This window comes from Mustelus asterias, chromosome 10 (assembly GCF_964213995.1).
Source record: "Mustelus asterias chromosome 10, sMusAst1.hap1.1, whole genome shotgun sequence".
Classification (NCBI taxonomy): domain Eukaryota; kingdom Metazoa; phylum Chordata; class Chondrichthyes; order Carcharhiniformes; family Triakidae; genus Mustelus; species Mustelus asterias.
In genome coordinates this window covers 93,198,488-93,220,948 of record NC_135810.1, presented here as the reverse complement: position 1 = coordinate 93,220,948, position 22,461 = coordinate 93,198,488, and the positions used below count along the sequence as shown (strand labels likewise).

General features: G+C 41.6%; 1 protein-coding gene across 6 annotated transcripts in view; it reads right to left on the bottom strand.

Moving 5' to 3' along the window:
* Nucleotides 1-6,204: 6,204 nt before the first annotated feature.
* Nucleotides 6,205-22,461, bottom strand: part of uspl1 (ubiquitin specific peptidase like 1) — a 30,346-nt gene continuing 14,089 nt past the window's right edge. For all 6 annotated transcript variants that reach the window (XM_078222223.1, XM_078222220.1, XM_078222219.1 and 3 more), the window contains 4 exons: nt 20,675-20,804; nt 18,891-19,016; nt 18,647-18,807; nt 6,205-9,616 (listed from right to left, as the gene is read on the bottom strand). In XM_078222223.1, the coding sequence (XP_078078349.1) occupies nt 7,545-9,616; nt 18,647-18,807; nt 18,891-19,016; nt 20,675-20,804 (2,489 nt within the window). In that variant the 3' untranslated portion in view covers nt 6,205-7,544. The remainder of the gene's footprint in view (nt 9,617-18,646; nt 18,808-18,890; nt 19,017-20,674; nt 20,805-22,461) is intronic.

Genomic DNA, 22,461 nt, shown 5'->3' with positions numbered 1-22,461 from the left:
AGGCCGTCCTCATTGTGTGCGGAACTTGGCTATCAGTTTCTGCTCAGCGACTCTGCGCTGTCGTGTGTCGTGAAGGCCGCCTTGGAGAACGCTTACCCGAAGATCAGAGGCTGAATGCCCGTGACCGCTGAAGTGCTCCCCCACAGGAAGAGAACAGTCTTGCCTGGTGATTGTCGAGTGGTGTTCATTCATCCGTTGTCGTAGCTGCTCAGCTGCGCACGACAGCGCAGAGTCGCTGAGCAGAAACTGATAGCCAAGTTCCGCACACATGAGGACGGCCTAAACCGGGATGTCGGGTTTATGTCACACTATCAGTAACCCCCACAGCTTGCCTCCTGGACTTGCAGAATCTCACTGGCTGTCCTGTCTGGAGACAATCCACATCTCCTTAACCTGTGCTTAATGCTCCCTCCACTCATATTGTCTGTATCTTTAAGATCTGGTTGGTTGTAGGGATTTGCATTCTAATCAGTATTCTGTAACTTCATTTTGTGTCTCTGTGCCTTGTTTGAGAGCAGATTTCCACTCCATCTGACGAAGGAGCAGCGCTCCAAATGCTAATGGTATTTGCTACCAAATAAACCTGTTGGATCTTTAACCTGGTGTTGTTAAAACTCTTACTGTGTTTACCCCAGTCCAACGCCGGCATCTCCACATCAAGACTTATCAACACAGAGGTCTAAGAAAAAGAAAACAATCTCCATTACTAGCTTGACACATCAGTAGCAAAACCAGGCACTAGCCTGAAACTACAGTATTTATGTCCACTTGTCAACTAGAGGAACAGGAAGAGGAAACCACACCTCATCTTCTCATGTTCAACGGGGTCTACACTGAACAGCCTAACAAGTCGCAGCTAACTTTGCACATTATGCTACCCCTCACTTCATCTGTCCCACAATCAGTCATTGCACAAGCAAACATGGGCTGTAATCTGAATCTCTGACCATTACCTTGTAAAATTAGAAACCTTACAACATACATTGAACTTAATTATTTTTAATTTATTGACCTAAAAGTTATCAAAAATACCTTACACAAAGTCATTTTTTAAATGGAAGGCTTAGAAGTTGAAAACATTGATGGATTAAAACAATAATCATACCAACGTATTGAAGGTAATATTAAGACTGCTGCAGGGAACACTTGTTATATTTTAGAAAAAAATAACTAATTGATAGGCTACTGACCCCACCCTCAGCATTTATTGAGAGATTTAAATGAGATTTGGTGCCATCTTTAGGTCAAAATGCATTTATGTTAAATAAACAACACTTTTGTACAAATGCTCTGGAAGAAACTTTATTTAGGTTACAAAGTTACTCCAGCAGTGAGACACACTTTCAAAATCGATTAAAAATTTGCAGTTGGAAATTTAATTATGTTGTTATCAATGGAGAGAATAAATACTTGCGCTTGTACAACAAATGTTTCTGCTTCTAAATATTTTAAAGTACTTCACATAATTTAAAACAGAAAATGATGGAAAGTCAGCAGGTCTGGCAGCTTCTGCGGAAGGAGAAAGAGAGTTAATCTCAAGTCTAATGACACTTTTCCCCTGCATTTTATTTCAGATCCCCAGCATCTGCAGTATTTTGCTCATTAATAAATTACTTTGGTAATGCATTTATTGTTATGTCGGCAAATACAATAGCAATTTTAACTAGCATTCCAAAAACAACAATGAGATGAATGAGCAATCAAGGTTTCTTTTTGGTGGTATAGGGTGAGATAGCGATGTTGCCAAAGGACATCACTATTTTTGAATAACACCCATGGTACCTTTTAACAGCCATCTCAACAGGCTGACGAGACATCAGTTTAACATCTTCAGGGGTGCCCTTTACCAATGATGCAGCATTCCATCAAAGCTATGCTGGAGTATAAGCTTAGATTTTACATGAAAATCAAGCCTTTGACTTCTTGGCCAGAAGTGAGTACTGACAGCTGGTGCACAGAATAACCCACCTTCAGTAAGGATTCTTACAGGTGACCATATTTATACAAAGGGAGATAGCAGAACATTACAATCCAGCCTAGTTAAATTCCCATCCAGCATTCACACACGCACATGATTTTCACCTTCCTATTTTATGGAGGTTGAGACCAGTTGTAGTGTTCTTACCAGTACCAGGACAGAAAGCAGCTGGCTTTATAGTCCGACCAAACCTGGAACTTTCACCATTCAAATAGTAAACTTGTTTAGGTACTCCTAATGCAATTTAGTGGAAGCATGACACAGTTGAATGTTGTCTTTGGAGACAAATCCTTTTAGTATGATGCAAGTGGTGCTACTGGAATGTGTAAATCTTTCATTTACCACCTCAAATTCCTGTCTAGCCACTGTTAATGGTGTGGTACTGTACACAAGTCACCAGGTGGCACCATACAAAACATTTTGTTGTTATTTCAGCAAAGAAATTAATCCACTCGGGTAGTGTTTTTCACTGGAATGCACAACTTAATTATACCCCGGATATTTGATCTGGGCTTTTATTATTGCTTAATGTTTAAGTTCTTTTCAAATAATGGAACAGTTGAATTGGTTTCATTCTACCTAATAAATCCAATAAGGAATTCAGGAGAAACTTCTGTACTCCAAATGGTAAGAATGTGGAGCATATAACCACAAGCAGTACTTGGGGTGAATAGTACAGTTGCATTTAAGATAAGGAGATACCATTAAGGTTAGATGAAGATTGGGAGGACTCTCATGTGGAGCATGAATGCCCACATGGACCAATGACCTGTGTTATGGTTCAGGTAAGAAACTTCAAAGTATTTTATGGAGCCCCACCTGAATCATAAGTTTTGCATCTTGAATTCGGCTAGGATAAGCATGAGATGTTTCACTTCAGGTGTGATTCAAGTGACCCACTAGGGAGCTTTTATCAAGAAGTTTATTTAATATAGTTAACATGTATAGCAAGAAAATTAGCAAGAACTTTTATCAATTACAAACTAGAAACAATGATAATGTATATCCCTAAACAAAGATATCTACAATGTTCTGTAGTGGGGAAAATCACAGAGATGGGTATCTGACACACAAAATGGTTGCCTGGCACATAAATGCACATACGCTGCAGGAAAGGATGTCCCGAGGCATGGTACATTGGGGAAACCATGCAGACGCTACGACAACGGATGAATGAACACCGCTCGACAATCACCAGGCAAGACTGTTCTCTTCCTGTGGGGGAGCACTTCAGCAGTCACGGGCATTCAGCCTCGGATCTTCAGGTAAGCGTTCTCCAAGGCGGCCTTCACGACACACGACAGCGCAGAGTCGCTGAGCAGAAACTGATAGCCAAGTTCCGCACACATGAGGACGGCCCAAACCGGGATGTTGGATTTATGTCACATTATCAGTAACCCCCACAGCTTGCCTCCTGGACTTGCAGGCTGTCCTGTCTGGAGACAATACACATCTCTTTAACCTGTGCTTAATGCTCCCTCCACTCACATTGTCTGTATCTTTAAGACCTGGCTGGCTGTAGGGATTTGCATTCTAATCAGTATTCTGTAACTTGATTTTGTGTCTCTGTGCACTGTTTGAGAGCACATTTCCACTCCATCTGACGAAGGAGCAGCGCTCCGAAAGCTTATGGTATTTGCTACCAAATAAACCTGTTGGACTTTAACCTGGTGTTGTTAAAACTCTTACTGTGTTCACCCCAGTCCAATGCCAGCATCTACACAACATAAAATGGTTGTCATGATGTGGAGATGCCGGTGTTGGACTGGGGTGAACACAGTAAGAGTTTTAACAACACCAGGTTAAAGTCCAACAGATTTATTTGGTAGCAAATACCATAAGCTTTCGGAGCGCTGCTCCTTCGTCAGATGGAGTGGAAATCTTTGGACACAATGCGGTAGTCAGTAGTGAGCCCTTAAAGAGCCAGACACTCCCCCAGTGCAAGACCAGTACCTTGATAGGGTCCAACTTCTGGAAGTGGGATAAAAGGGGTGGAAAGTTATTTGTTGCCGTAAGGTGTTAAATTTCTTTCATATGTATCCCCAAATATACCAGTTCCCAAAGCTTTCCATTGTGCATTTTCAGGGTCTGTTGAGTCTAATTTAAAGAGATTGATTATCATTAATAACTCCAGTGTCAGTATATCATGCAACTACCAAGATGATAGAAGGCAAACTAGATAGCCCATAGAGGCAATATTTTTACCCTGCTAGTCAATTTTTTTGTAAACAATACCTCTCAAACTACGGCGACAGATTTCAACAAAACCTGGTCCAGAGATAGGCTTTTGGCAAAGATGCAAATCCAGAAATCTGGAATTAAAACAATCCATTAACACTTGGAGATAGGACAAAATGATTTTTAAAAAAATTATGGGCTGTTTTATTTAGAATGTTATCAATTGTTTTAAAATATTTTTCAGAGCAGGCAGTAGGATGGAGATTGGTCTGAAGCTGCCTCTAAGGTAGAAGTTCTTGGTAAAAACTTTTCCTTTTTCAGTTTTGTAGACTATCAACCAGGAAGGGAAAAGCCTGAAGAGCTGTGTTACTGTAATGCTAACAGAGCGGCAGCAGCTTTACGCTCAAAGTGTCCTCTTGTTTCATTTTGCAATATGCATCTTCTTAGAGTGTACGTGGAGGATGTTTCCACTAGTAGGGAAAACTAGAACCAGAGAGCATGACCTCAGGCTAAAGGGATGATCCTGTCAGACAAGAGGAGAAATTTCTTCAGCCAGAGAGTGAATCTGTGGAACTCTTTGCCGTAGGAGGTGGAGGCCAGTTCATTGAGTGTCTTTAAGACAGAGATAGATAAGTTCTTGATTAATAAGGGGATCGGGGATTATGGGAAAAAGGCAGAATGGGGATGAGAAAAATATCAGCCATAATTGAATGGTGGAGCAGATTCAACGGGTCGAGTGGCCTAATTCTGCTCCTTTGTCTTATGGGACTTGTAGTAGTAACGGCTGACAAGAAGTCCAAAAACATCAGCTAATAAGCCCTTTAAACAAAAAAATCTTACTACAAAGCTCCAAAGTATGGTACCCTTAGCACAGCTCAAACCCTTAGCACAGCTCAGACCCTTAGCACAGCTCAGACCCTTAGCACAGCTCAGACCCTCACGTGAAGCTGGGCACAAACTTCAGGACCACTTCTTCTGGATGATGTGCCTGCATTTGCCCAGAGTTCCAGTCGGTAGGACTGGTTACATTCCTACCTCCCTCATTTGCACAAGCTGACACTGCTACACCTGATGTGGATCTATCCTCACCCTCAGGAATTGCTGGACAATACACTGGGACTCTGCCCCTTTTAGTAACTCGTCTCCAGTTTTTCAATTTGCCTCAGGCATTAAGCCTTTCCCAGGGTGAGATTAGTCCAGCGCCATCTCAACACAAGGCAATATTGCAAGTTTACTCTTTAGGAATCATCTCAGTTCTGATCAGACCAGCTGATGATCACAACTGTATTATTTTCATATTCAAATTTATATTGATTTGCAACTATATACTAAACCAAATGGGGTGGACATTTCATTTAAGTGCTAAGGTGCATCTGGCCAGGAGTTCTGGCAATGGCCAGATCAAAAGTAGCTCCCAATTTAAACCAATGGGCACGCATGCCTTTGGAGGTTCAGACTTTGAATTTGTCAGCCTTCCCGTCTACCCACCCAGCATCAACTCCACCAATTTAATCTCAGCAGTGTTTTGACGCACTTTACCATGTCTAATGGCCTCCTTCAAACGACAGCCGATATTCATGGAAAATATCCTCATTTACACCACATCATACTGCCATTGTCCACCCCAAATCTCTAGCAACCCTGCCCTCACATCAGATTCGTTTTACTCTCCACTCCACTGGTGGTTGTCTTTTAACCAAAGATGTTTTTTGCAAGCAAAATTCTAGAAATGCACCTTTGGTTAAAATGATACAAGAGTGCTGGATCAGACACATTCCTAATACGAGAACTAAGGGTTAGGTAAATTGGAATAAGTTTATTGTTTGGCAACACAGCCAACTTAACATTAAGTATGTCAGAGGAACACATCAATGCAATTCAAATGCAACACATTTTTACACAAAGACTGGAAAATATAAGTTACTTTGGGCTACTAAGAGTCCACTGAAATGCTTATTTGCTGGGCCTTGAGCTGGTGCTCTGTTTCAAGTTATGTTCTATTGATGCAATTCTCAGCATAAGATACATGCCTTACATTAGAGTTCACAAATAGAACAATAAATTTTTATTAAATATCAAAAAACAATTAAGTCAGCCTAGAAAGACAGCTTGAACTTTGTGGCTACTGAACAAAATATATACACATCTTGTAACTTTCAGCACAAATTTCTCTTTGAATTTTCAAAATCCAAGAAATAACATAGTATAAAATAAACAAAGACCTGCAAATGTTGGCGATCTGAAACAAATGGAAAAAATCTCAAAACCAACATTATCCATAGAGAGATAACCAGTTGGTGCATTGGACAGAACACTGGACAAAGATCTCGCCCAAAAGATTGCTCATAACCTTCTCCCCGACTGATCCCAATTGACATCCCGGGATGTGTAGGTTAGAGGGATTAGTAGGATAAATATGTGGGATTACGAGGATAGGGACTGGGTGGGATTGTTGTCGGTACAGACTTGATGGGCCGAATGGCCTCCTCCTGCACTGTGGGGTTTCTAAGTTTCTATAGTGGATTTTTAAGCTTATCACAATACCGGTACTCATTTAAAAAAAAAAGTCATCATTACTTTACATGATAGGCTAGTTTAAATTGTAAAATTAACGAATTTCACAATTTGAACTGAAATAACTTTGCAGCAATTATAAACCATTTTGCATAAGAAGCAAATATTTCTCATTACACTTGAGTAAAAAGTACACAAGATGGGGAATTTATGGAGTAAGAATCTAATAAATGGGTTTAGATGATATGAATTGCAAGAACAGAACTCAAGTGGATTATCGCTTAACTCAGATGGCACTATAGGATAGGAATCGTTCCAATGGATCAATTGCTTCATACTTTGGACATAATATATTGTTTTTAGTATATTAAGTTGGTTGTACTCAATTTTGTTTGTCTCTGTAATAGCAGTTGCAAGAAAATACAAGTGATATAATCATTTTAAGTTGATAAATATTTGTAATTCACAAAGAATGAGGGTTGACAAATTGCACATTTCAAATTAACAAAAAATGTATTCATGTAAATATGTTAAAGCAAACTCCAGCAAATTGAATTCCATTTGTCAAAACAGCACATCTGGGTCAGTTTTTTCCTAAAAGGAAAGTTAGCAACATTACATCAAATGTGGATAACTAACATTTTATTCAGTAGTGTCATTACAGTTTTACATATTCTTCAAATGCCATGAAACTACCTGAAAGCAAAAAGGGTACATTCACAGAATGCACAAACCACCTATTTGCCATGAAATTCCAAAGGGAAGAACCACATTTTTTGTTTAAACATGCAAGGGACTTGGAACAATTTACCCTTAATATATCCCAAATTATAGACAATAAGATTTCTCACTGCTTTCATAGAATTACCATTTCCTAGCAATTTTCAAACAGATTTTCATCAAAGTTAGGCAATTCATCGCCTGCTAAAGAGTTAAGAGTTGAAGTGGACAATAAATCGACCAACATTTCCTCTTTTGTGGGACTCTCATAAACTGATGCACAGCCGTTAGCTACACTGACAGAATCACTTTTGTAATCATGGTGCTGCCTCTGTGAAGTTGAAATAGGTGATGTGTGGTCACCATTCCTTGGACCTATGGCACACCCATTACTCAGTTTGCAGTTTGTTACTCCATCTGCTAACATTCCAGAAAGCCTGAAGTCATCATTTTGCATACAACTAGATGCAGTGGCTGTGGCTGGAATGAACAGTTCTGCAAGTAATTCATCATGGCTTGGGCTACTACTCAACGAAGCACTAGAACTGGTTGTACAAACATACTTATTATCTTCAACACCAAGCTCGCTCCAAAGTTCATTCAATACATCATCGTACAACGTGCTTCCATTACCATTCGGAACATTCAACTCTCCTTCAAAACTAGAAGTACTAACATATTCGGTGGCAAATTCACCATATTGCTTAGTCTTCATTAGCTGGTCAAGTGAAGCCAATTGATCTCTTTTGACTTGAAGTTTTTTGAGCAGCTTGAGACGAAGGTCATGAGCTTTTGAGTCAACATGATTCAGTTCTGCTTTGACTGAGCTGGAGCCGTTGATCTGTTTCTTCATATTATAAGTCCCGGTTTCATACATTGTGGGATGTCCACATTTTGATGAATCAGAAGGAAATGTTTTGTTTAATGTATGGACATCAGAAGACATTGTCTTGGTCAATAATTTGCAATTTTCCTTCATATTACCAAAGTCTTGAGGCAAATGGTTGGCACTCTGTGCACAAACAACATTAGGAACATTTGAATCTTGAGAGATGGGTGATTTGTTGGCTCTCGGTACATGTTTTGAGAGATATTTTGTTTTGAACCCATCAAAACGTTCCTTTATAGGATGCTTTGACTCAGTCATTTTTAGTAAAACATTGCTTTTAGGAGTATTCGTAACTTCATTGCGAGGCAAGATTCTAGGTTCATTGCTGGCCAATGTTGACAGATGGCGGTTCAACAAGTTCCTTGTCCAGCCTCCTGCAAAACTTCTGTTAGCTGTCACAGGACGGGAAATATCAGCTGATGAACCATTTACAGTAGATGTTTTCAAGATCTGAGAAGCTGGGACTTTGATGGGACTTTTCTTTTGTGTTTTTGTACAAGACTGCGCAACTGTTTCGGAACCAACAGATGCAGTTTTTATTTCTTGAACAGGACAAGCAGGTGGACTTGTTATTAACATTTTTACAGTGGTATTGTTTTGTAACAATGCAGGCTTAACACTAGTTGCATCAGTTACTTGTGGTTGAGATACGCTAGATGGCCAGGAAGGTACATCAGACTGTAAAACATATTGTTGAGATGTATCAGGTTTTACAACAGTTGTCTGGTCCATTGGTTGGCAAATTTCAGTAGAATGCTGCTCCTCAGTACAAGGTTGTACAGATACATTATGGTCGACAGCCATCTGAGTCATGCGAGGTGAATTTTGTAGAGTGTTCTGTGGTCTCTGCAAATCACATTGCTCAGCACTTGGTTTGAATTGAGTATTGTCCATTGGGTTCCCTTCATTGCCCACTTTAACTTCCACGAGATCCAGTGTGATCACTGCATCATCGACCAGGTGCTCCAGGGCTGGAAGCAAGTCACGATGTGAAGTTCCTTGTTCATTTTCCTTTACAGTGTTTGTTGCTGGTGCAGCAATCTCTGCAAACGTACTGAACGTTGGTTTCTCGACTGCACTTAACTGAACAGGACTATTTGATGATGGTTCACAGAGCGGCTGTGAAACAAAGGAAGTAGCATCGCTCTTGAAGGTTGGGGCTTTTATGCAAGTCACACAGGATGAGTTATTAAACTGAAGTGTGCTGCTGCTTCGAATTGTATTTTCAACCTCACTCTTTTCCCAGACTACAATGTGAACTTCATGTGGAGAAACTTTCAAAGTTGGATGTCTGCAACTACTGGAACCTTTCAAGTCATCACATTCAAACCATGACCCTGCAAAATAAGACAACAAAAAGCAAGTAGTACAACTACCCAATAAGTTTTCTAAAAAATGATTCCACTTGGTTAAATAAATTAACCCCCTTTAAAAGAAATTCAGTATTTACTCAATCATTACGTCCTAAAACTTGAGAATCTACTTTTTAAAAAACATAAACCAGCTCATTATAGAACATAGAACATTACAGCGCAGTACAGACCCTTCGGCCCTCGATGTTGCGCCGACCAGTGAAACCAATCTAAAGCCCATCTAACCTACACTATTCCAATATCATCCATATGTTTATCCAATAACCATTTGAATGCTCTTAATGTTGACGAGTCCACTACTGCTGCAGGTAGGGCATTCCACGCCCTTACTACTCTGAGTAAAGAACCTACCTCTAACATCTGTCCTATATCTACCACCCCTCAATTTAAAGCTATGTCCCCTCGTGTTAGCCATCACCATCCGAGGAAAAAGGCTCTCACTATCCACCCTATCTAATCCTCTGATCATCTTGTATGCCTCTATTAAGTCACCTCTCAACCTTCTTCTCTCTAACGAAAACAACCTCAAGCCCCTCAGCCTTTCCTCATACGATTTTCCCACCATACCAGGCAACATCCTGGTAAATCTCCTCTGCACCCTTTCCAACACTTCCACATCCTTCCTATAATGCGGCGACCAGAACTGTATGCAATACTCCAAGTGCGGCCGCACCAGAGTTTTGTACAGTTGCAACATGACCTCCTGGCTCTGAAACTCAATCCCTCTACCAATAAAAGCTAATACACCGTACGCCTTCTTAACAACCCTATCAACCTAAGCAGATTATGGATACGTGTGGGGGTCACAGGGTAGTTGTCATGGGGGACTTTAACTTTCCAAATATTGATTGGAACCTTTGTAGGTCGAATAGTTTGGATGGGGCACTTTTTGTGCAGTGTGTGCAGGAGGGTTTCCTGACACAATATGTGGATAGGCCGACAAGGGGTGAGGCCACATTGGATTTGGTACTGGGAAATGAACCGGGCCAAGTGTTAGATTTGGTTGTGGGAGAGAACTTTGGAGATAGTGACCACAATTCGGTGTCTTTTGTTATTGCAATGGAGAGGGATAGGGCCGGACGGCAGGGCAAGGCTTACAATTGGGGGAGAGGTAATTATGATGCGATTAGGCAAGAATTAGGGGGCATAAGATGGGAACAGAAACTGTCAGGGAAAGGCACTGATGAAAAGTGGAACTATTTCAAGGAACAAATACTGGGTGTCCTTGATAGGTATGTCCCTGTCAGGCAGGGAGGAAATGGCCGAGTGAGGGAACCGTGGTTCACAAAAGAGGTGGAATGTCTTGTGAAAAGGAAGAGGAAAGCTTATGTAGGGATGAGGAAACAAGGTTCAGATGGCTCGATTGAGGGTGACAAGTTAGCAAGGAATGAGCTGAAAAAGGGGCTGAGGAGAGCTAGGAGGGGACATGAGAAGTCCTTGGCGGGTCGGATCAAGGAAAACCCCAAGGCTTTTTACTCTTATGTGAGGAATAAAAGAATGACCAGGGTGAGGTTAGGGCCGGTCAAGGACAGTGGTGGGAACTTGTGTATGGAATCAGTGGAGATAAGCGAGGTGATGAATGAATACTTTTCTTCAGTGTTCACCAAGGAGAGGGGCCATGTTTTTCAGGAAGAGAAGGTGTTACAGGCTAATAGGCTGGAGGAAATAGATGTTCGGAGGGAGGATGTATTGGCAGTTTTGAATAAACTGAAGGTCGATAAGTCCCCTGGGCCTGATGAAATGTATCCTAGGATTCTTTGGGAGGCGAGGGATGAGATTGCAGAGCCTTTGGCTTTGATCTTTGGGTCCTCACTGTCCACGGGGATGGTGCCAGAGGACTGGAGAGTGGCAAATGTTGTTCCTGTTTAAGAAAGGGAATAGAAATGACCCTGGTAATTATAGACCGGTTAGTCTGACTTCGGTGGTTGGTAAATTGATGGAAAAGGTCCTTAGGGATGGGATTTACGACCATTTAGAAAGATGCGGATTAATCCGGGATAGTCAGCACGGATTTGTGAAGGGCAAATCGTCCCTCACAAATTTGATAGAATTTTTTGAGGAGGTAACTAGGTGTGTTGATGAAGGTAGGGCGGTTGATGTCATATACATGGATTTTAGTAAGGCGTTTGATAAGGTCCCCCATGGTCGGCTTATGATGAAAGTAAGGAGGTGTGGGATAGAGGGAAAGTTGGCCAATTGGATAGGTAACTGGCTATCTGATCGAAGACAGAGGGTGGTGGTGGATGGAAAATTTTCGGACTGGAGGCAGGTTGCTAGCGGAGTGCCGCAGGGATCGGTGCTTGGTCCTCTGCTCTTTGTGATTTTTATTAATGACTTAGAGGAGGGGGCTGAAGGGTGGATCAGTAAATTTGCTGATGACACCAAGATTGGTGGAGTAGTGGATGAGGTGGAGGGCTGTTGTAGGCTGCAAAGAGACATAGATAGGATGCAAAGCTGGGCTGAAAAATGGCAAATGGAGTTTAACCCTGATAAATGTGAGGTGATTCATTTTGGTAGGACTAATTTAAATGTGGATTACAGGGTCAAAGGTAGGGTTCTGAAGACTGTGGAGGAACAGAGAGATCTTGGGGTCCATATCCACAGATCTCTAAAGGTTGCCACTCAAGTGGATAGAGCTGTGAAGAAGGCATATAGTGTGTTAGCTTTTATTAACAGGGGGTTGGAGTTTAAGAGCCGTGGGGTTATGCTGCAACTGTACAGGACCTTGGTGAGACCGCATTTGGAATATTGCGTGCAGTTCTGGTCACCTCACTATAAGAAGGATGTGGAAGCGCTGGAAAGAGTGCAGAGGAGATTTACCAGGATGCTGCCTGGTTTGGAGTGTCGGTCTTGTGAGGAAAGGTTGAGGGAGCTGGGGCTGTTCTCTCTGGAGCGGAGGAGATTGAGGGGAGACTTAATAGAGGTTTATAAAATGATGAAGGGGATAGATCGAGTGAACGTTCAAAGACTATTTCCTCGGGTGGATGGAGCTATTACAAGGGGGCATAACTATAGGGTTCATGGTGGGAGATATAGGAAGGATATCAGAGGTAGGTTCTTCACGCAGAGAGTGGTTGGGGTGTGGAATGGACTGCCTGCAGTGATAGTGGAGTCAGACACTTTAGGAACATTTAAGCGGTTATTGGATAGGCACATGGAGCACACCAGGATGGTAGGGAGTGGGATAGCTTGATCTTGGTTTCAGATGAAGGTCGGCACAACATCGTGGGCCGAAGGGCCTGTTCTGTGCTGTACTGTTCTATGTTCTATGTTCTAACCTGGGTGCCAACTTTCAGGGATCTATGCACATGGACACCCAGATCCCTCTGTTCATCCACACTACCAAGTATCTTACCATTAGCCCAGTACTCTGTATTCCTGTTACTCCTTCCAAAGTGAATCACTTCGCACTTTTCCGCATTAAACTCCATTTGCCACCTCTCAGCCCAGCTCTGCAGCTTATCTATGGCCCTCTGTAACCTGCCACTTCCCTCCGCACTGTCTACAACTCCACCGACCCTAGCGTCATCCGCAAATCCACTAACCCATCCTTCTATGCCCTCATCCAGGTCATTAATAAAAATGACAAACAGCAGTGGCCCTAAAACAGATCCTTGCAGTACACCACTAGTAACTGAACACTAGTATTGGGACATTTGCTGTTCGTAATATATATAATATATATATATATAAATGATGTGGAAGAAAATGTAACTGGTTTGATTAGTGAGTTTGAGGATGACACAAAGGTTGGTGGACTTGCAGACAGCGATGAGGACCAACAGAGGATACAGCAGGATATGGATCGGTTGGAGGTGATTGGCGGTTGCAGGTCACATTTGCGTAAGTGCAGTCACTGCAACCAGAAGGTGGTTGGTGGAGGAGCTGCTGTGAAGGAACAGTTAAACCCCAAACACTACTTCAGTGTTGCCCTCCCTGCCTCCTCCTCTAACCAAAAAAAAAGTCGGCAGGAGGACCACAAGCAAGGGAGAGGTGAGTTGAGATTCTTTTATCCTTTTACCTGTATAAGGGCAATATGGCAGCTAGGGTAGTGGCATGCTCCTCCTGCCAGATGTGAGCAATTAGGGAGCAATCTAGTCTCCCTGACAACTTTGTCTGCAGGAAGTGTGTCCTGTTAGGGAGAGATGCCAGCAGCAGCCAGGTCTGTGACACCACAGCTGGTTCTGCTGTCGGACAGGGTTGGGCAAAGAGCAAGCGAGCAGTAGTAATAGGGGACTCACTAGTTAGAGGCACAAACAGGCGTTTCTGTGGCCGCAATCGAGACTCCAGGATGGTGTGTTGCCTCCCTGGTGTCAGGGTCAAGGACAACTCAGAGCGATTGCAGGACATTCTTGGGGGGGGGGGGGGGTGGGGGGTGAGCAGCCAGAGGTCGTTGTACACATTGGTACCAATGACATAGGTAGGAAAAGGGATGAGGTCCTGAAATGTGAATGTAGAGAGTTAGGCAGAAGGCTAAAGTGCAGGACCTCGAAGGTAGTAATTTCAGGACTACTACCGGTGCCACGTGCTAGTGAGTGTATGAACAGGAGGATTAGGCAGATGAATGCCTGGCTTGAAAGCTGGTGCAGGGGGCAGGGATTTAGATTTTTGGATCATTGGGATCTTTTCTGGGGAAGGGCTGACTTGTTCAAGAGGAACGGGTTACATCTGAACTGGAGGGGGACTAACATCCTGGCGGGGAGATTTGCTAGAGCCACTCAGGAGGGTTTAACCTAGTTTGTCAGGGGGGTGGGATCCAAAGCAGTAGGGAGACAGAAGAGAAGTTTGAGGACAGCACAGAAGTTAAAGAGAGCACAGCACATTAAGTAGTAATGGCAGTGTCAGTAATCCTAGTACCAGACAGATCAGGCAAAAGCAAGACAGACAGCAAGGTTATCTGGCATATGTGCTCCTAAAACTCTGTTCTGAAGCTACATGCTTGCAGCATGGGTATTAAACAACAGGATTTTTCATAACACATGGTTAATGTTATATAATATGAACGTCAACCCATATTCTTTCTACAAAAATTGAACGACAAACTTGCTATCAATAAAAAGCTTTAAATTCGATTTTTATTCTTGTACTCTGTGCTCCTACTTGTGAAACCTCAAAGTTTAAAGAACCAATATTAAATTCAGTAAACTATTTGCTACTGCGTTCTGTTGTGCACCCCATTATAGAAAGAAAATTAAAGCCAGTGTGTACACACAGCACAGATTCACTAGATGCCAAGGGTGGGACCCTATAGAAATAAAGGTGATTGATATACTAGCATTATTTCCACTGGAGCAAAAGTGGCCAAGCAGAGATATAACAGAAGTTTTACAAATGGCAAAAGACTATATCGTCCAGTGGGCAATTTAGTGATGAGGAAGCACCAATTTAAAATTACTACCAAGAGATGTGAAATATGAGAGATATTTCTTTATGCAAGGTTGTTGGACAATGGAATGTTAGCCACTGGACAGGTTGAGGCAGAGATTATTTCAGTTTTTGGGGAAAGAAAAAGGGCAAACATTGGAACCAGTGGAAGATACGGGTCTGAGAAGTACCTGGACAGCGGAATCAATTTGGATTAACAAAATGGATTCAATGCTCCAAAATCCTACTTCATAAGTTATAAGAGGAGTAGGTCATTCAGCCTATCGAGCCTGCTCCACCATTCAATAGGATCATAGCTGATTGAATTGTAACCTTATCTCCACTTTTCTACCAGTTTCCCAGAACTCTTGACTGTCTTACGGGATCAAAAATATGTCTAATTCTGCCTTGAATCTATTCAATGATCCAACTTCCATTGCTGTCTATGGGAGAGAAATCTAAAGACTAGGCCGCTGAGCCGGACATCAGGGGTGGAAAAGTTTTTGGAGAAGATACGGAGGGACAGGATATATGCACATTTGGAGGAAAATGGACTAGTTAGTGACAGGCAGCATGGTTTTGTACGGGGATGGTCATGTCTCACCAACTTGATTGAGTTTTTTGGAGAGAGTACAAAGGTAATTGATGAGGGAAGGGCAGTGGATGTAATTTATATGGACTTCAGTAAGGCGTTTGATAAGGTCCCACATGGCAGACTAGTACAAAAACTAATACCACATGGGATTTGGGGTGGGTTTGCTAGATGGGTACAGAACTGGCTTGATCATAGAAGACAGAGAGTAGCGGTGGAAGGGTGTTTTTCAGAATAGAGATCTGTAGTTAGTGGTGTTCTACAGGGATCAGTGCTGGGACCTCTTGTGTGTAGCATATATAAATGATCTGGAGGAAAATGTGGGTGGTCTAATTAGTAAGTTTGCAGATGACAGAAAGGTTGGTGGAATGCTGATAGTGCCGGGGATTGTCAGAGGATACAACAGGATATAGATAGATTGAAGACTCAAGACACAGAAATGACAGATGGAGTTTAATTCGGACAAATACAAGGCGATGCATTTTGAAGGATCAAATTTAGGTGCGAATTATATTGTATAATGGCAGAACCCTTAGGAACATTAACATATAAAGGGATTTGGGTGTGCAGGTCCACAGTCCCTAAAAGTGGCAAAACTGGTGGCCAAGGTGATCAAGAAGGCAAATGGCATGTTTGCCTTCATCAGCTGGTGCATTGAGTACAAGATTGGGAAATCATGTTGAAGCCAGATAAAACCTCGGTTAGGCTGCATTTGGAGAATTGCGTGCAGTCCTGATCACCACATTATCAGAAGGATGTGGAAGCTTTGGAGAGAGTACAAAGAAGGTTCACCAGGATGTTGCTTAGTCTCAAGGGTGTTGGCTATGAGGAGAGGTTGAATAAACTCGGATTGTTTTCACTGGAAAGACAGAGGCTGAGGGGAGACCAGATAGAGGTCTACAAAATTATATGGGGCATACACTGGGTGGATAGTCAGAGGCTTTTTCCCAGGGTGGAAGTGTTAGTTACAAGGGGGCACAAGTTCAAGGTGAGGGGGAGAAAGTTTGAGGGAGATGGGCAGGGAAGGTTTTTCATGCAGAGAGAGGTGGGTGCCTGGAATGCACTGCCAGAGGTGGTGGTGGAAACAGACACATTAGCAACATTTAAGAGGGAAGTGGGAAGGGAATAGAGGGATATGGATTGAGTGGGAAGGGAATAGAGGGATATGGATTGAGTAAGAGCAAAAGGTTTTTTTAAAATTTGTGTTACAAGTAGGCTTACATTAACACTTCAATGAAATTACTGTGAAAATTCCCTAGTCGCCACACTCTGGCGCCTGTTCGGGTACACGGAGGGAGAATTTAGCATAGTCAATGCACCAAACACATCTTTCGAACTGTGGGAGGAAAGCGGAGCACCCGTTTGAAACCCAAGCAGACACGGGGTGAACATGCAGACTCCTCACAGACAGTACCCAAGCCAGGAATGGAATCCAGGTCCCTGGTGTTGAGAGGCAGCAGGGCTAACCACTGTCTCATTCTTTAGTTAAGGCATCATGATCGGCACAGGCTTGGAAGGCCGAAGGGCTTGTTCCTGTGCTGTAATTTTTTTGTTTGTTCGTTGCACTAACAACTCAGAAGAAATTCCTCTTCTTCTCAGTCGTGGAATCATAGAAACCCTACAGTACAGAAAGAGGCCATTCGGCCCATCGAGTCTGCACCGACCACAATCCCACCCAGGCCCTACCCCCATATCCCTACATATTTGCCCACTAATCCCTCTAACCTATACATCCCAGGACACTAAGGGGCAATTTTAGCATGGCCAATCAACCTAACCCGCACATCTTTGGACTGTGGGAGGAAACCGGAGCACCCGGACGAAACCCATGCAGACACGAGGAGAATGTGCAAACTCCACACAGACAGTGACCCAAGCCGGGAATCGAACCCAGGTCCCTGGCGCTGTGAAGCAGCAGTGCTAACCACTGTGCTACCGTGCCGCCCAATGGGAGACTCTTATTTTGAAACTAGAGTCCCCTAATTCTAGATCCTGCCACAAGAGGCAACGTCCCTCTCAGCATCCACCCTGTCAAGTCCTTTCAGATGCTTTGTTTCAAGAAGATCACCTTTCACTTTTTTAAACTCCTGTGAATATGGGCCCAATCCACTCAACCTTTCCTCAAGACAACCCTTTAATCTCAGAAATCAACCCAGTAATCTTTAAGTCGGCCTGTTTCAGCAATGTACACAATTTCAGAATGAAACTAAGTTTTCACGATTGTGAAGTTATCTCTGAAAGATAATCCAAGTAGAATAGATAACCAGCTTGTTTTCTGTCTTCCGTTCCAAGGTCGCTTGGTTATCATTGTAAATAATTTTTAAATTGAATGCCATTTTTAAAAACAGAAAAATCAGGCTGGAAAAAGATAAGCATAGGTCAATACATCTGAAGTGTAATTTAATTAAATCCAGAGATTTGTACCAATGAAAATGAATGCACACAATTCCTAATTTACTTCACTATAATTGTTATACACATTCTTCTGTATAGAAGGACAGCTGTGAGCCTTTCATGCCTGTATCAGCTTTCTGAAATTAGTTTCAAACCTTATCACTAACCTCAAAGTCCTGCAAATTAGCCCACTTCAAGTACATGTCCAATTATTTTTCAAACATTTCCTACGGAATTTGATTCCAACATCTTCTCAGGTGCTGTATTTATCATCTCAAAAAGAAACCATTCTCATTTGCCCTTTAGTTATTTTTCCCAATAATTTTTAATTTGTTATTGATCCACTTATCAGAAGAATTAGTTAAGGCATCATCAGAACCCTCAATTAGATCTTTAACTTGCCCTGCTCCAAGGAACACAATCCCAGCTTCTCCAATCTTTCCTCACAACATCCGCACGCATCCTGATAAATATCCTCTAACTTCTTGAAGGCTTCAACATTCTTCCTAAAAAGTGTGGTGCTCAAAGTTGTGCACAATACCCCAGCTGGGGCTTTATCAGAGATTTGTCAAAGTTAGCATGACTTCCTTATTTTCGTATTCATATACACTTCTAAACTTCCAGTCTGAAAAAGAAACACATACCATCAGAATTCTGAATCCACGTCACAAAGTGCTTCCGAGCTTGTAAATACTGAACAACGGTGCAGATTCTGTACGAGTTGCCTTGAAAGTCAAATCTGTAAATGTCCAAGTCTGTATGTGGCAAACCTTCGACAAAATGCAGCATATATAGTGATGATACACTAGGAGAAACAGAAGTTGATTTTAGTTGTTCCAAAAATCACAATTCAATATAACCAGAAATATTCATGAACAGCATACCTACCGATCTAAAAGCATTTTCCTTCTTTGATCTTTATCTTGACATTTATTGCAGGGCGATTTATGAATGGCATTTAGTGGGTGCCAATCTGAAATTATTTTTGTACATGTAGCCAAGGTTTTCGTACACCTATAAAAAGAAAATCTTCCATAAACACCAAACGTAAAGTTTTCATTTCAATTAAAAAAGGCAACTCTATATTTACTTCTACATCAAGTCCAAAAGGGAGTGTACACTATACAATTAAAAGATAATTTTATAGCAAAACAAATTGTCCATCTATTGGGACATCATTGTAATGCTAAATCCCTTGTACATTAAATTCAATTTCTTTTAATTCAGGCAATGTTTTGAAGGGGGAAGCAAACATGTTGTGTGAAATTCTACTAAGTACTCCAGATGGGGTTTGATCAGTGGCTCTGAACAACTGATGCATCACTTCCTCCTCTTAATATTTCAGATTTTTCAAGATAAAATCCCAGTAGTCTTTTTGAACCTGCTGTTCCAAAAGTACTAGTCACCCATATCAATAAAATATTCTGACTACTTTCTTGCCTCTGAAGCGGATTAACTCATTTCTCCATGTTGAACTCCACCTGCCAGTTTTGTCCATTGATTTAATTTGTTTATATCCCTCAAGTTTCTGCTCCCATCTGCACAACATCAGCTGCAAACTTGGATTTACAGCTTTCTATCCTTTATCAAAGATATTGAAATATATAGTCAAAAGCTGCAACCCCAGTACAGATTCCAGGGAATTCATCACATCCTTCCAATCAGAATCAATTTCCTTTATCCCTATTCCCATCTTCCATATTCCAAACAAATTTCCAATGCTTGACAGTTGATTCATGTTCAAGTTCAGAATGTGCTAACTGAATTGATGAGCAGTGGTGCACAAGCTGGAAGGGGTGTGACAGTCCTGGCACGTCTTGCACATCTTATCCTGTATATCTGCTTTTTCCCCATCTGGTCAAAAAACAATGTCAATGATAAGGATTTAGATTTTTAGTTTCTTGCAAAAAAAACTGTGGAATGACCAAAAATAACAGCAAATTGAATTTTGTTAACAGTAAACAAAACTCACAAAAGCAACGCAAAGAGAACAAAGATGCTCAAGATGCTGCAATGGTCTACCTGCAAATTGAAAAGTTGTTTTGCAGGATAAGAATGATCAATTTGCCATACGCAAGGGACTTTTGTACAATGAAACAGCCAGTGAATCAGTGCACACTTGAGACATGTTCTAAATGGATTCTTCAAAATGTTGCATCTCGCTTTAAGTCCAGGGGAGGAAACCAAATGGATAGATTTAAATATTTTGAGTTAGCAGACATAATTTATGAATTATTGTCCAATAAATTTATTAGGGCTGACTTTGGGGAAATCTTCAGTGAGAGATCTCATTGCTCTTGGACCTGCTAGCTTTACTCATGTAATTGATTAGATTTATAGAAGATTTTTTAAAAAACAGAGTGCATCCAACTGCATTAACACCTAATTTTATTCCTTCATGGTTTTGCCATTGATAAACGATAAAACTGAATTGAAATGTTATGGTATCACAACCATAATGTTGTGATATTATGAACGCAGACTAAAAATGCTTTTGTATTTCCAATATCTATTTATAAATGTTTTCAATAAAGACATGGGAAAACTGAAAATGAATGCTCAGAACAGGAGTGTGTGTGCTGGCAATGAGTTATTCTGGTATCTATATTGTAATAATTTGTCAGAACAATGACAATTGCTGGTAATATGCTTTAATTAAAAAATACACTTGCCTCTCCTCATATTTATAGCCGCACTTTGTACATTCAAAGCTCCAAATATACGACTGCCTAAACAGCTCCTCAACATATGGATCCTGCTGTAGGAGAAGTGGAAAAGCAAAGACTGGGCTATTGTGCTCTCCTGCAAGAGAATTTTAAAAAGTGTTAATACACTATGATAAAGACAAAAACAAGCTATGTCCAATACACATTTAAACTCCACTGACAAGCCAACTTTATGGGGGGAGGGCGGCAATGGAATGAGGGTTTCAGGCTATAGTTCATCAATAGGAGAGAAAAATAACGTTCACCTAATCAGTGCAGATTGCCCATGCAGATATTCTAACATCCAGTTATAGATGTGCACGGATTGAGACCAGATTGACACAACAGCAATTGCACAATTTTTAACAGTCCCCACCACTACTAGCACAATGTAATAGTGTCAACATGATATGTCCACTATATGGGGTGGTTGCTAAAACTAAAGAGTAAGCAACCAGTACATGAATATGATAGGACATGATCAGCATGTGTATTCAGAATCTCATAAAAAGGTGATTTTAACAACCGAAACAATCTGGCTTTGGTAGTTTTCTTCATTCAAAAAAAAAACACAGGTTAAGTAATTATTTTCCAAAATAACCGTCATATTTAATATGTGAGATAATGTTGCATTTGTATTAGTCCTCTTGGCATTTTTATGTCTGATATAGGTAGCTGCTAAGCATGGACAGGACTTTAGGATGTGATTAGTGATTTACCAGTGCAAATTATTTTTCTAGTTCAGCAATACTCAAGAAAAATTTGGCGAGAGAACTGGAGGAGAAAGGATTTGTTGAAAAATGTTTAAACTAATATAACTAGAGCAAGATGATTGGATGAAAATTTCAAAACAATCTGCAATTGCATGAACAGATATTCTTGAAGGCACACCTTCTTCCGATCACCTCCATCTCTGTGCTCACTTCTTTGGGCAGAGATCCTCCTCCCATTCACGAATACTTTCACCCACCTCCAATATTCTATCTCTACCTGGACCCCACTCTGTCCTCCTTCCTACTTTTGATCTTTTCATTGCCAACCGTCAGTGCAACATTGACCATCTCAATTTCTTTCTCATCCGCTCCAAACAGTCTCCCTCTGAACTTGGTGCACACTATTCTCTTAGGACCTTGTGATCAAAACTGCTGACAAGGTGCCAATGTTTGTCTGGCAGACTGACCTCTACCTCGGAGGCTGAGCACCAACTCTCAGACACCCCCCCCCGCCCCCACCGGACCATGACCCCACGATCAAACATTAAGTCATTGCTTTTAGATTGCCACTGACTTAATCACCTCTGGAAATCTTCCCTCCACAGCTTCCAGTCCCACAACTCCCCATAGCGCACTTCTACCTCCTTCCTTAAATCCACAAACAGGACTGACTTGATACATCCATCGAACCAGCCTGTTCCTGCCCATGGAACTCATTTCTTCCTGTTTTGACTCCCACCTTCTCTCTGTCTAGTCTCTTCCTACCTACATTCATGATTCTTCTGATGCCCTACAAAATATCAAGAATTTCCAGTTCCCTGGCCCTAATCACCACCTCTTCACAACGGATGTCCAATTCCTCTAAACCCCATCCCCCAACAGAAGGGTCTAAGTGCTCTTCATTTCTTCCGGAGCAGAGGTCTGAACAATTTTCATCCACCACTAATCCCCTCTGCTTGGTTGAACTGGTCTCTCAATTTCTCCTTTAACTTGTCTCACTTGCTGCAAATAAAGGTGCAGCCATGAGTACCCACAGGACCC